This window comes from Stigmatopora nigra, chromosome 13, assembly GCF_051989575.1.
Source record: "Stigmatopora nigra isolate UIUO_SnigA chromosome 13, RoL_Snig_1.1, whole genome shotgun sequence".
Taxonomy (NCBI): domain Eukaryota; kingdom Metazoa; phylum Chordata; class Actinopteri; order Syngnathiformes; family Syngnathidae; genus Stigmatopora; species Stigmatopora nigra.
Genome location: NC_135520.1, coordinates 10,344,499 through 10,359,094, shown reverse-complemented (window position 1 = coordinate 10,359,094; position 14,596 = coordinate 10,344,499). Strand labels below are relative to the sequence as shown.

The 14,596-nt window shown below is 39.3% G+C and overlaps 2 protein-coding genes across 5 annotated transcripts; one reads left to right on the top strand and one right to left on the bottom strand.

The window, feature by feature from the left end:
• Nucleotides 1–186: 186 nt before the first annotated feature.
• On the bottom strand, nt 187–5,273 carry afg1la (AFG1 like ATPase a). 2 transcript variants are annotated; one of them, XM_077731315.1, is made up of 13 exons: nt 5,144–5,273; nt 4,065–4,258; nt 3,866–3,917; nt 3,702–3,803; nt 3,502–3,632; nt 2,855–2,954; nt 2,693–2,751; nt 2,529–2,611; nt 2,371–2,441; nt 2,131–2,231; nt 1,454–1,594; nt 1,263–1,373; nt 187–371 (listed from the first exon to the last, which is right to left on the bottom strand). In XM_077731315.1, the coding sequence occupies exons 1-13, from the start codon at nt 5,265–5,267 to the stop codon at nt 234–236; spliced, it is 1,407 nt and encodes a 468-aa protein (XP_077587441.1). In that variant the 5' UTR covers nt 5,268–5,273; the 3' UTR covers nt 187–233. The 2 variants fall into 2 exon arrangements, with proteins under 2 accessions (XP_077587441.1, XP_077587442.1); XM_077731316.1 differs by having other exon boundaries at nt 5,128–5,269.
• Nucleotides 5,274–6,434: 1,161 nt separating this feature from the next.
• Nucleotides 6,435–13,180, top strand: scml4 (Scm polycomb group protein like 4). Of its 3 annotated transcripts, none has more exons than XM_077732040.1 (8): nt 6,435–6,576; nt 6,791–7,021; nt 8,001–8,127; nt 8,585–8,785; nt 9,772–9,927; nt 10,389–10,616; nt 11,497–11,639; nt 12,337–13,180. In XM_077732040.1, the coding sequence occupies exons 2-8, from the start codon at nt 6,797–6,799 to the stop codon at nt 12,460–12,462; spliced, it is 1,206 nt and encodes a 401-aa protein (XP_077588166.1). In that variant the 5' UTR covers nt 6,435–6,576; nt 6,791–6,796; the 3' UTR covers nt 12,463–13,180. The 3 variants fall into 3 exon arrangements, with proteins under 3 accessions (XP_077588166.1, XP_077588165.1, XP_077588167.1); XM_077732041.1 differs by lacking the exon at nt 6,435–6,576 and adding an exon at nt 6,589–6,714; XM_077732039.1 differs by lacking the exon at nt 6,435–6,576 and having other exon boundaries at nt 6,584–7,021.
• The last annotated feature ends 1,416 nt before the right edge of the window (nt 13,181–14,596 follow it).

The following is a 14,596-nucleotide window of genomic DNA, read 5'->3' as shown; positions in this document are numbered from 1 at the left end:
GAGCAAGCATAAATTAATTTTAAAACAGTACTTAATTTTATCAAGATTACCACTTTAACCTAGGTTTTCTTTACAGCACAGTACAGACCTAAAATAGTTTTGGCAAATATGCACATGTCCCCACAACCCTTTTCTTTACATTGATATTCTCAGTTACAAAATAATTGTCTTTAGAATTTTTTAAAAAAATGTTTAAATAAAAAAAAAATGAAGAATTAAAAATATGGACTACATTAGGTTTTGGTCTTTAGACTGCGGTCTCCCTCTAGCCAGTATTCTTCACTCTGCATCTCAGTGAGTCTGGAAACAGTTCTCTGGTAGGCAAACATCTCTTCTTCGCCACTGAAGATGGACAGATTGCTGGCCTCGTCCTGACAAGACAGACGGTGTAGCAATTATCCAATATTTTTATCATTGTGCATTAGATGAAAAGAAAAACAAGTGGAAATATAAAATCTTTTGCCACGATAGACGAACGTTACATTTGAACTCAGATGGCCTGGCAGTGATACCCCCCCAAACGCCAGGCTGGCAGCAATAGCCCTCCTATTAACACCCATAGCACTGAAACATGATCATTTACTACCAAAAGGTTAAAACAATTATTATCATGAGATTCGACTAATTGGTGATTGCATTTGCGTTTAGTTGACTAATTAGTTGACCAACACAATTGAAGCCGAAATTTTACAAAAACTACCGTCCAAAAACAGACATTTCATTTTCTGTTTTAAGTCCAATCAGAAAAAACATCTGTTTCCGGTCAGTTTTTAAATTACTAAATTATTATAGCATATGTTTTTCTCTTTGTTAGTCAAGAAAATGTAAACAAATAAACAAACTAAAACAGGATATTTACTATTAAAAATATTTGGACATTTCTTTAGGTTAACAATATCTCTAAACCAGGGGTCACCAACTCCGGTCCTCAAGAGCAGACATGGAATCTGTTTTCCCACCTCTCCCCCCTCCAATGCACCTGAATGAAAAAATCAGGAGCATTATCATGCTTCTGGACATATTCCTGATGAGATGATCATTTAATTTGGGTGTAGTAGAGAGTAGAAAGATGTGGAAAATAGACTTGAAAGTTGTCCATGACGACCAGAGTTGGGCACCGCAGTCTAAAGTATCAACTATCAAAAATAGTTGTCAATGAATTTGATCATCAATTAGTAGATGATTAGAAAATTATTTCACTGCCAACCCTCAGTCCAAATAACAGATTATATATCATGACAAATGTTCACAGATGTTCCTACTCTTTTCAGTCCTAAATCATCCATTAAGATGTGACTTTCATCGTGGCTATGGTCTCCTTCCAGGACAAACACCTCTTCCAACGGGTGATCGGCAAGAATCACCATCCTAACCTGAAATACCAAATGGATGCACAATGATGTTAGCATTTCTGAAAATGTTTATTTACTCCGAGGCAAGTGGTCAGATAAACCTTGTGGTCATAGAGCGCATCCACCAGAGTGATTAGTCGGCGGGCTTGCGTTTTCTTGTTTAACGTCAAGCGTGGGATGTGCCGGATGAAGACTGTGTCAAACAGACGGGAAATCTCCAGGTAGTCACTGGCACCAAGAGGCTAAAAGCATAAACAAATCAATCACGACTTATTGTAACAGATATCACAAATAATTGTCATCTGGTAGAAAGACCCATTAGACTTTGGAATAAAAATACATACTAGGACTGAGCAAGTTTAAGAGACAACTTTCTGGTTGAATTCGGTGATAAGCCACAAAATCTTATTGTTCAAACCTAATGGAATTTCAGCCTAGTTTGGTAGATAACAAACAATGCCTCAAATCCGTCCAATCCTTTTTTTTTTTAACAAAAAGCGGTGTTAAAACAGCAAACATGCATTTCATTTAAATCCCTGGGTCTTAGGGAAAATGGTTAGTTTCACTTAGCATATTCAGATGATGAAAAAAACAATTTAACTCTTTGTTTAAAAAAAAAGTATTTTACGCCAATTATAATATGAGAAAAAAATCAAGGGTAAAATGAAAGTTGGAAAACGAACTGATCTGATATGAAAAAATAAACATTTTACTTTTGCCTGCTGGCCCATTCGCAATACATTGAATTTTCTTCCATTTGAATTATTTAAACCCTTACTCTGTCACACAGTTCCTCAAAAGTACAGTCCAATAAAGTCCCACATGCTTTGTTCAGACGCACTTTCCTGTTGTGGACGTTTAGCACCCTTGGCCGCGTTACTGTGGATTAAATAGAAATATTATTACTCCATAATTCTAATCTTCAAAATATGAATATATGAAGTGCTTGTGTGCTCTTTTCAGTGCTGTAAATAAATCCAATCAATAAAATGAGGAAAAAAACAAAAAGGTGACTTACTGTCATTCTGCTTGAAAGCCAGCTCGTCAAAAAGTTCATCAAGTGTCTTTTCTGCATCTGGTTCACTAGAACTAATGTGAACATGACAGAATAAATGGAAGTTATGAAAATATTGATCATAAAACAAATGTTGTTGGCATGATGCTCGGGCTTTTTACAGGAAGTAAAGTTTCCCTGCAGAGGGTCTATTCCTCTTGCGGTAGTCAATTCCTGAATCCAGACGAAGAGTTTGGCAGTATTTCTGGACAATATTTACAAGGAAGGGCTGGGTGGTTATTTCGAATCATTTGGCATTTTGAAAATATAAAACGTGACATCTTACCTGCAGTACAGCAATAAAAGGAACAAAGTTGACCCTCTGCAAGCCATTTTTATACAAGTCTGAAAGAAAGTGTGAGGGTCGATTCAGTCATCATTTTTATGTCCGTCAAATGTGGCTGATATCTGAGTAAATACTTTAATTCCTACTTTCCTAAGTACTTACCTTCAGGGAAGCGATTGGATGTCGCTACGACAACCACCCCATGGAGAAACAAGTTCTCAAAGAGTTGTTTGAGGATCATGGCGTCAGCGATGTCTGTCACCTATATTTACATTATAACAAAGTGAGATATAATGCGATAACGAAAATGATCGCATTAAATCATTGGCTGGTGTTAACAGGGATAAATGAACCAGATGAATCCTGGAATTGATAGTCAAATGATGATTTTCCTTTCATAAACAACAGCATGCATCTTTAATAGTCCAATCAATCTTGTTTTGTTAGAAAGTAGTAACAGTAAAGTGAGGCCATTTTTTTCTCTTTTTTTTAATGTGAATGTTCATCACAGGCATTGACTAACAGTACAGTTATACCTTGACATATGAGTGTCCCAACATACCAAAAATTTGAGATACAAGGAAAATTCAGAGCAAATATTTGCATTGAGATACAAGCCTAATTTGAGATAGGATTTTTCGGTGTGTGTGAGTGTGTAGTAATGCAAAAAAAGATCTACACAACCGATCAGTGGACAGGATTTGTTAAATGTTTGTGATTGACCGAAGACAGATCAATCAACTAAACAACAACAAAAATTATTAAATGCCCCTGATAGAGCAGTTGGCACTAAATTAGGATGTTGGTACCTGAAACTCATCAAAGCACAGCAGAGAGGCTTCCTCGCTGATTTCCTCAGCAACTGGCGCAATGGGGTCATAAGATTTGGCCATCTTTCCTGCTTTCCTCTTCGGTAAACTCTGCTTAAGACGATGGATTCCTGCATGGTAAGCACCAATAACATGAGCCATTTTGTCCCCTGTTTAAATAATAATAAAAGCGCACTCACGTTTATGTACATCCAACATAAAGCCATGAAAGTGAACCCGCTTTTTCTTTTCCGTCTCCACATGTGAGTAAAACATGTCCATAACCATGGTTTTACCCGTACCTGAAATAACACATCCCTTTAGATATTGCAGAAAAAAACGATACGGTTACACGGTTTCTTACCCACATCGCCGTAGATGTAGTAACCCTTAGGAGGCTTTGGCTTGGCGAAAAACTACAATATGAAGAAAGAAAAAAAAAAATCTACTTAAAAGTTTGAACAGTAAGATTTTTGTAAACTTGTGTTCATTTTGATTGTTAACCAATAGGAGTCGTTCAGTACCATTGACAGCAATTTTGTTGAACTACTAAATCATAGTACCTTTTGAAAGACTGATGTAGGCGTGTTGTTGTACCCATGGAGTGTTTTGTGCAGCTGGTCCAGCTTGACCATCACTGCTCTCTGGTGCTCATCCTCCCGCAGGGTCCCATCACGGATGAGCCCACTGTAGTGCTCCAATGGTGTGACCAGGACACCGCTTGTCTCAGCATCTCGCTGAGCTTCCACAACGTAACCTTCTCGGAGATACACCACAAGACAAAATTCACATTTGTGCATAGTTTTATTTGGGGAAAAAGTAACTTCATGGTTTTGCTTAGTTACACACAGATAATTTGATTTCCACAGTTAATACGCAAGGTACCCTTACCGGCACAAGCCTTATATTTTTATGTATCCGGAATTTGACCAATAGTGTGGCAGTATTGGGGAATAAAACCAAGACAGTCTACTTGTAATGTAATGGTCCTAGTTTGTTCACAACAGCACCCCTGTAGTCTAGTCAAAGTAAAAATTAATCTATTCCAAAAGTGGTTTCATAGCAAGGCGTCAGGAAAACAACTTTAACGCGACAAAAATATAAATACTGAATACCTAATGTATATTTACACTTAGTTGGATGTCTGATTTCCTTAGATTGATAATAATAACCTGAATATTCCGTGCGTAAAAGCATTTTTAAGTAGAGGTATCACATATAGCTAAATTTTACACAGGACAGAGAGCAGTGTGTTTAAATCAAAAACAATTTCAGGTGTAACTATGCGATATTCTATTTAAAAAATACTACCCATTTGATAAACTTTGTAAAACAGACAAACACTTCAGTACAGAGTTTAAACGAATCTGCAACATTTGAAAAGTTGGCTTCATTGCTTAAAACAAACTACTGGCGATCTGCATTATTCGGAATTTGTGTGTTTATAGATAAAAGATGACAGAACAATAAAAGGCACAATAGCACATTGAGTTTACAAGGAAGCTATAGCTTTATTTTTCACTAAATGTGTGATTTAACTCAAGTAAGGCTGTGTTTTTATGTTCGGGTTGTCTAAAATTTTGGACAGACAATTTGCACACAGCCACAGCATAAACAAAAACTCACCAATAAATCGTCTCACCTCGTCTACGACATGATAATATGGATTTGATCAGTTTTATGGAGGAATACTGTCCTCTCCGTAGAAAAGTACAACCCAGAGAGTGAGGTGACATTTTGGAAGACAGCGGTATCCACACCGCCATCTTTGATTTTTTTTTTTTTTAAACCGTAAAACTTTATGTAAAATCCTGTTCGATCAAAATACTGTAATAACTTTTTTAGGGAACGAAATGATTAGACGTTTATATGTTTGAATTATATTTTAATGTAATTAAATAAATGTAAATAAGTATTTTAAACATTATAATGAATTGAATAATATTTTTTATCTACCTACCTTTATTGGACACACTTTCTAGTGTTTTTAATAATAGAAACAAAATTTCCTCCATACTTTTAAATAGTAGTGTATTTTTAAAAATATATACAACTTTCTAGCAGTGCCCTGTGATTGGCTGACCACCAATAGTTACGATTAGGGATACGCTCCTGCACCCCCTGTGACACTATGTGGAGTTTGCATGTTTTTCTGGGGCTTGTGTGGTTTTTCTCTGGGTACTCTGCTTGCCGTCCACCTTTCAACAACATGCAGGGTATGCTGATTGAACACTTTAAATTGCCCATAGGTATGAGTGCGAGTGTGAATGGTTGTCTGTCTCCTTGTGCCCTCCGATTGGCTGGCCACTGTCTGGTCCGCATAGTTGAGTGGGATAGGCTGCAGCACCCCCCACCACACTTGTGAGGATACATGGCTCGGAAAACGATTTAAAGAAAGAAACACGATTCTTCTGCTATGATGCATATGACAAAGGTGTCTTTCCTAGCTTTAAATTCAACACTTGTGCAGTCAAATTATTTCTTCAGCAATGAATGCAAAATAACAACATCGGGACAAAAAAAAAAAAAGAAACATGTATGGTCTAAAAAAAGAAATTGTACCGGTAATACATCATGTCCCCATCGAATCTAAATTAAGCAGAGTTTTGCATTTCTGCTACGTTTTCAGTGCTGAAACGGAACAAATGCAATTTTGCCTCTTCATCAGTGAGCTGCAGTCTAAACATGGGTTGTAGGTTTGTTGCCATGACAACAGAGGAACCCCCATCACCATTATCACTACCTTCAGGCAAATACTCTCTCTCTCTTTCTCTCTCTCTCTCTCTCTCTCTCTCTCTCTCTCTCTCTCTCTCTCTCTCTCTCTCTCTCTCTCTCTCTCTCTCTCTCTCTCTCTCTCTCTCTCTCTCTCTCTCTCTCTCTCTCTCTCTCTCTCTCTCTCTCTCTCTCTCTCTCTCTCTCTCTCTCTCTCTCTCTCTCTCTCTCTCTCTCTCTCTCTCTCTCTCTCTCTCCCTCTGTCTTTCTTTCACTCTGTGTTCCAAGCGGTATTCCATCCGCTTTTCTACTGGTAGACGAAGCAGGCGCATCAAGACCCCTCCTGCTTGTCTGCGTCGGGCGGTGAGTGTTTACATCCTTTGTCAACAGATATCTCATACTGGGTTTTAAAGATGGATGCTGGGTGGTGATGGCAGCACATAACCGGGTATCCATGGTGAAGACCACCCCCCGAAAGCAACCTCCCACCCTTTTACTGCTGTATGCATTTGTCTAATGACAGCCTGCGGCGACAACAAAGAGGGGCAGTGAAGATACCATGTCACTTTTTTTACAGCTCCAAATGAGTGTTCCAGCAGCGACGGTGCAGCAACGAGCTGGTGAGATGCAATCAGCCGCAGTGGCGCCATCCTCATTCATGCCGGGCCAGTCGGGCAAGATTCCGGGCAGGAAACGAGGAAGACCCCCACTGAGAAGCGTGGCCAAGATGGATTTTGTCAATCGCTATGCCGACTCGCTGCCCCCACTCAAAGTGCCCAAGAAGAGGGGGAGGAAGCCAGGATTCAAGGTCAGACTGAGTTTGGGAAATAGCTTTAAGTTGAATGTGTCATATCAAAATTTCCCCATTAAAATCAATTGGCTGTCAGTTCATAAAGCTTTTTGTTAAAATGTTTTTTCCCCCCAAATACATTTAGTTCCATTTATCTAAAAAAAGGGGTTCATATATTTTTTAATAACAAAAATACTATTACTACTATTATATATATATTCTCATGCTTTTGTACTATTTTCCCATGTTTCAAAGTTTACATAAACATAAAGTACTGTCTTGAATGAATAAGGTGATATTATGGCTTTGGAAATTCCTGATAATTTATTTGACATCACGTGAGTTATTTGACAGCACACTTGCTGCTTCCTTTTTAAAAATCATTACAAAATAAGTAAACAGACAAGAAATACAAGAGAGAATCGTGGAGCTCCAAAAGTGTAGTTCATCCTTGGGTGCAATCTCCAGTTAAATATGTAAAATATTAGCAAAAAGGAATCTTGTCATAAATACTACCTCTAAATGCGTGGTTCCCTTTTGAGGATATGTACAAAAGCAATATATGGAGTGATTGTTTTGCCAGCTTTTAATTAGTTAAGTAATTCATTTTCCGTACCCCTTATCCTCACATGGGTCACAGGGCGTACTGGAGCCCATTTCCCAGCCAACTATGGGCACTAGGAAGGTGATACCCTGAATTTGTGGCCAGCCAATGTTACGGGACAAGGAGACAAACAACCATTCACGCTCATATTCACACCTAGGGGCAATTTAGATTGTTCAATCAGCCAAACAACATGCATGTTTGTGGGATATGTGAGGAAACCGAAAAACGCGTAAAAACCCACTCAAACCTGGGAAGAAAATGCATAATCTACACATAAAAGACCCAACTGGGATTGAGGGTTCCATCCCACGTGATGCCTTTTCTGTGAAGCCAACATGCAAACCACTCAGCCACCGGGACGTCCTTTTAAGGAATTATCTTCTTCTGCAGCTGAAACCCAGGATGATGACGCCGTTAGCCATCTCCCCGCCCAGCAGCACCCCTGAACCTGACATGAGTTCCATCCCTCAGGATGCAGCCACAGTCCCTCACTCGGCCACGCCCCAAGTCCTCACAGGTAGAATGGTGCATAAAACTGTTCATCTCATCTCATTTTCTGAACCACTTTATCCTCACTAAGATCATGGGGGGTGCTGGTGCTTATCCCAGGTGACTTTGGGTCGGAGGCAGGGGGCACTCTGAATGGGTGGCCAGCCAATCACAGAGCACAAGGAGACAATCAAACATTCACGCTCACACTCATACCTAGGGGCAATTTAGAGTGTTCAATCAGCCTACCGTGCATGTCTTTGCAATGTGGGAGGAAACCGGAGTACCCGGAGAAATCCCATGCAGGCCAAGGGACAACTTGCCAACTCCAAACAGGTGGACCGACCTGGATTTGAACCCAGGTCTCCCCACACTAACTACTCAGCTGCCTGAAACTGTTCATATGTAAAATACTTTTTTTGCCAATATATTTCATGAAATGAAAAAAAAACACTGCAAAAAAATAATTTCTTTGATGTATTCAGTGTGCATCTACATCAACAAGCAGGCCAACACCGGCCCTAACCTGGACAGGAAGAAGATCCAGCAGCTGCCTGACCACTTTGGACCCGACCGGCCATCAGTGGTGCTACAGCAAGCTGTGCAGGGCTGCATCGACAGTGCCTTTCAACAAAAAAACGTCTTCACGCTGCTAACACAAGGATACGGAGGAGAGAAAATATCAGGTAGCTTGCACTATGTTTTCATCTCATTTCCGCGGGGGGTGCTGGAGCCAATGCCAACTGTCTTCAGGCCAGAGGCAGGGGACAGACTGAAATGGTGTTCAGCCAATCGCAGGGGACAATGAGACAAACATGCATTCACGCTCACACTCATTCCTAAGGCAATTTAGAGTGTCCAATCAGCCTATCATACACGGTTTTTTTGTAATGTGGGAGGAAACCGGAGTACCCAGAGGAAAACACACACAGAACATGCAAACTCCTTACAGGTGGACTGAACCCAGGACCCCACAGCTGTGAGGCAGACGTGCTAACCACTCGTGTTACCGGGCCGCCCCTTGTACTATGTTTGACATATACATTCCTAGATATAATATGTACTTGTATGACCATAGGGGGGCCCGGCGGTTGAGTGGTTAGTGCTTCCGCCTCAGAGTAGGGGCCCTGGGTTCAAATCCAGGTCAGTCCACCTGTGTGGACATTGCATGTTTTCCGCCTGGCTGCGTGGGTTTTCCAGTTTCCTCCCACAAACCAAACACATGCACGGTAGGCTGAATGGACACTCTAAATTTGCCCTAGGAATGGGTGTGAGTGTACATGGTTGTCCGTCTCCAAGTGCCCTGCGATTCCGGGTTTCCCCTGCCTCTGGCCTGAAGTCTTATGGGATAGGCTCCAGCACTCCCGTGACCCTAGTGAAGATAAAGCGGTTCAGAAAATGACATGAGATGACTTCTCACCATAGATTAGAAGTGTATATGGTTCTCGCTCACTATGTCTGCCTTACAACTGATTGGCACCCTGTCTAAAGTGTTGTCAGCTCGGATAGGTTCCAGCACCCCGCGACCCTGACCAGAACAAGCGGCATTGAAAATGAATTAATTTTATTCATAAAGTATTTTGCCCCTGTGTATTAAAGTGGATTTATTTTGACTATGAGAAATAAGAACATCCGTGCGACCATTGTCTTTTTTGGTGTTTTTGAATTGTAGCCACGTTTGACGGCAAGCAGCACCTCCTGAGCCTACCAGTGGTCAACAGCATCGACTACGTGCTGCGCTTCCTGAAGAAGCTGTGTCGTAGCTTGCATTGTGAGAATCTGTTTAGCGATCAACCTCTTAGCCAGCGTAGTTCCTACCACTCTGAGGGTAAGCACAATTTGGTTAAAGGTGTCCTTAACTCTACTTTTTTTTTGCATTATATTAACCTTTGATGTCATAGTACCAGATTTGCATGATAAAGTGTGTTGAAAGTGACCAGAAAGTCATTTTCAATCAATTTTATTTATAGTTTTTGAGCTCACCGGAACATCCCGATTTCAAATTTCAAAAGCCACAGTTTACAGAATGATTTACTTACAAACATGATTGCAATCAAAAAAATAATAATAACAACTCAGATTCCACACTTCAACTAAGCCACACTCATTTGAAACAATTTGAAGGTCTCTTCAATTCATTCTATCTACCAATGGAGGTGATAAACTATTTGAAATGAGCAGTGTGGCAGCAATCCAACGATTGCCACCCATTCTAGTGCAAATGGATTATCTATTGTCATCATTGGCACTGAAATGTGGAAATTCACTGCTGTCCATTTTGACCACCAGGGGAAACGTCTGTGATCGAGGATTACTGCCACGAGCGAGCAGAGGGGAACCGCTACCCAGCAACAGAGCGCAGGGAATCCATGTTTGGCTCTATCAGCTCATCCTCTTATGCATCTTCTCCCAAACCGTCCTATGGCTTCCGCTCATCGCAGCAGTCAGGCAACATGTCGACCACTGCCAGACAGTCGTCAGGAAGTCCTGACACTTTCATAGAAAGCAACAGAACAGGTGACCTACTGACTAACCCTAACTAACTATTAAATTTAAAAAAAAATCACTTATTACAAACACTTCACTAACTAGATCTGTGTCTGTATTCTCAACCTCTTGCTACTGTGACAATGTAATTTCCCGAACACGGGATGCATAAATCTAATCTAATCAATTATTAACTTAGCACGTCACATGCCTCATCCATTAACTAACTTACAAACTCACTCACATATCTGACTCCAATCAGATTTCTCCTCAAATCCGATTTTTATGGCTGAGTGTTCACACTATTTTTAGCAAGTGGAAAAATCGGATCTGACCCTGTTCAGATTGGCCCACATTATCGAACCATCTGACAGGTTGCTGCGGCAACAAAGGATTCATCCATCCATACATAGTGTGACCGTCAAAACCCATCTGAGCTCTTATGATTAAGATTAGATAGAAAACTAGCTTCTGCATATGTTTCAGTCTCTCTCACCAAGTTAGATTCCTATGCTTTGTGACTGTGGAGACTTAAAAAGAGCCATCCACTTTCAATCTGGATGGACAAAAAAAATTGAGCTTCCAGTCTGAACAATACCTAACTAACCTACAGACAATTCCACTAATGGACTACCCAATGCTATGAATCGGCAAGCCGATTAAAGATAGATCCAAAACAACTAAGGAAGGAAGGAGTCAATACACAATAAATAGAATTTATTGAATAAAAGGAGCATGTCTAAAAACACGGGTATTAAAAGGAGGCAACAAAAAAAGCAAGACCGAGTTGGTGAATAAACTGCTGAAAAGACACGCCATCGTAGGCAGGAGAATATGACACCCAACTTACTTTTAACCAACCCACTTAAGTTCTCTCACTCCACACTTAACGATCATTTTGCCCTGTCAGGAGGCGGCTACCTTGCACAGGAGTCCAAGGGCTCACCACCCGGCAAGGATCCATCTACGTGGAGTGTGGATGATGTGGTGCGGTTCATTAGGGATGCCGACACCAATGCCCTCGGACCGCATGCCGACGTCTTCAGGAAACATGTGAGTTCCTTGTTAATTTTGGGTAAATTCCCCTTGATTTTGGTGCAAGTTGGAATTCATTCCACTTGATTTTGCTTCATCTCATCTCATCTTCTGAACCGCTTTATCCTCACTAGCGTCGCGGGGGTGGGGGTTCGGGAGGGCCTGGATTTTCTTCCAGTTGACTTTGGGCCAGAATTGGTGGCCAAACAATCGCAAGGCACAAGTACACAAACAACCATCAAAGCTCACACTCATACCTAGGGGCAATTTAGAGAGTCCAATCAGACTATCATGCATTTTTATGCAATGCGAGAGGAAATCGGAGTACCCAGAAAAAACCTATGAAGGCCCGGGGAGAACCTGCAAACTCTGCACAGGTGGACCGACCTGGATTTGAAACCAGGTCCCCCACTGTGAGACCAACGTCTGAACCACTGATTTTGCTTTATTTATTCATTTAAATTCAGGGAATTTCACAGATAAATTAGTTGATTTTTAAGTTCCTCCCTATTAATTCGGAGGCACTTCCTATCGATTTAGAGGATTTCCAGATCACTTCATATTGAGTTTGGGTCATTACTGTTGATTTAAAGGGATTTCCGGGTCCCTTACAAATCACGTTTTATTGTTTTGGAGGAATTTATGGTCACTTCTTGAATCTACATGATTTTTCAGCTGTTTTGGGGGGATCTTTCTGGCCCAATTTTTGTTGCAGGAGATTGACGGTAATGCCCTGTTGCTACTGAAGAGCGACATGATCATGAAGTATCTGGGCCTGAAGTTAGGCCCCGCCCTCAAGCTCTGTTACCATATCGACAAGCTCAAGCAGAGTAAGTTTTAGTATCAACGCACCCAATTGCTCCATTTACAGGAAGTATGGACAAAAAAAGGCACAAAAGGTCATGGTCTGTAGCTGATGAATTGAATCTTTTGTAGAAGAATTGTTAATGAAGCCTTATTTATCCATGTCACTAAGATTAATCAGTTAAATCATTTTCATTTTATTGGCAACAAGTGAAAGTGTGGGAGTGGCTGGCATTTTATGATAATTTTTCACTCTTTATTACCATTTTATGGCAGAATGCTGGGTTTCTGCATGAAACTGGACCCCCTTGCAGCTATATCCTGACTTTTCATTGTTCTATGTTAAAAGCAAAGGTGACTAAATTTCATTATTTGACTGCTGTATGACTGTGTGATTATAAATCTATTGAAAACATAGGATTTCGTTATGTACTGATGAAAAAACATTCCCCAAAATGTTCTGTTTTTCATCATAATCAACATTCTATGTACTTTATTAGCCTGTTTGAATTCCTGCTAATGTAAAAGTACCACAACTTAATCACCATATATATATATATATATATATATATATATATATATATATGGGGGGGGGGGGTTAATGCGCAAAGCGCATGCATCTTTAAGCAGTGCTGACGTATATATAAGGAGTGTCAGATGACTTGTGTTTTGTAATGGTGACACAGCAAGGAAATAAGAAGAATATGTATATAAATAGTCCTGGATGTGAGTATTATTAAATCAAGCTATGTCAACCATTTATTTGTTGCGTGTGTCTAAATGTGTTTTGTTTGTCTTGAAGAATACAGGATTTATAAACGGATGCTCACAAAGAGTTCATCTGCATTTTTTTATCCTTTCTTTTATGTTATAGATTTTTGGCCTACTGTATTTTTCCATCAAAAATATTTTTTGTGTTATGTTTTGAATAATATTATTTTACTTTTTTATTCATTTCCATCATAGTTTTTCCCTGTCATGGTCGTGGGGTGCTGGAACCTAACTTTTGGGAAAAGGCAGACTATACCCAAGATTGGTCACCAGTCAGTCGTAGGGTACAGATAGAGAATGACATCCATTCGCATTTACAATCATACGCTACCTGCTCTGAAGTCAATCGAAAGAATAGTGCCCGATGAGAAAACATTTTCTTACATTTTCTTAGTGGGCCCATTGCAGCTTTATTCCTTATTTTTCATTTGATTTTAATGGCATAATAATTATATGAACATTTGTCACATTTTTTTTAGTATTTTACACAGGTTTCATCAAAAAAATGGTATAATTTTATAATGAAAGTTCCAACGACTTACAGTTTTTGCATGTAAAATGCATCTCTACTTACGAAAAATCCAAGTTATGTAACCATTCCTGGAATAAATAAATTTCGGAAGTTGAATTTGTGAAGCTTTATGGTGAAGCTTTAAATCTCTATGTATATACTTATATAATGGGAATAAAGGCATTAAATTCAATTCAAGTTCCACTGTATTTTGTACTATTTGGATATTTCCAATTTTACACATGAATATTGTCTATAATGAATATAGGTCATACAAATTGGATTGAAAACACAAAGCATGTAGCTGTTTGATTGTCTCTAAAGGTATTTTTATGTCCATTTTCCAAATATTTCCATGCTTTCAACATTTGTATTTTTTGTCTATTATGTAGAATAGATTCTGGTATTTTGTATTTCTTTTTTAATTTTGTGTTGTAAGTATTAAACGATCATTTACAAATATCAATTGTCATGTTCTTATTTGTTTTAGAAAAACAAATCCATTTAAATGATTGAAATGATTTCACGTAATTTTATTCTGCTCAATATTTTGTATTTCAATTTTCATTTTTGGGTTCCAAACTTAGCATATAGCAATTTGAATTTTATTATTATTATTCTTTACTATATAATCAAGTTGACTAGTAAATATAGTATGGATTGATAAATGAATAGTCAAAATAGATTGGACGCCTATCACCGTCATTGGCAGTTAACAAATAAAATTACATTTATACATTTTGAACAGTATGGACGTGGTCGGTTCCTTTTCTTCGTACTTACAGAAATGTCAATGTAAAAAAACAGTTCTTTTTCAAAGCAATTTTGGAACTCATATTAGCGTCAAGATCCTCCCGTCTAATTTCCCCGACAGTTTCCTTCAAATCTA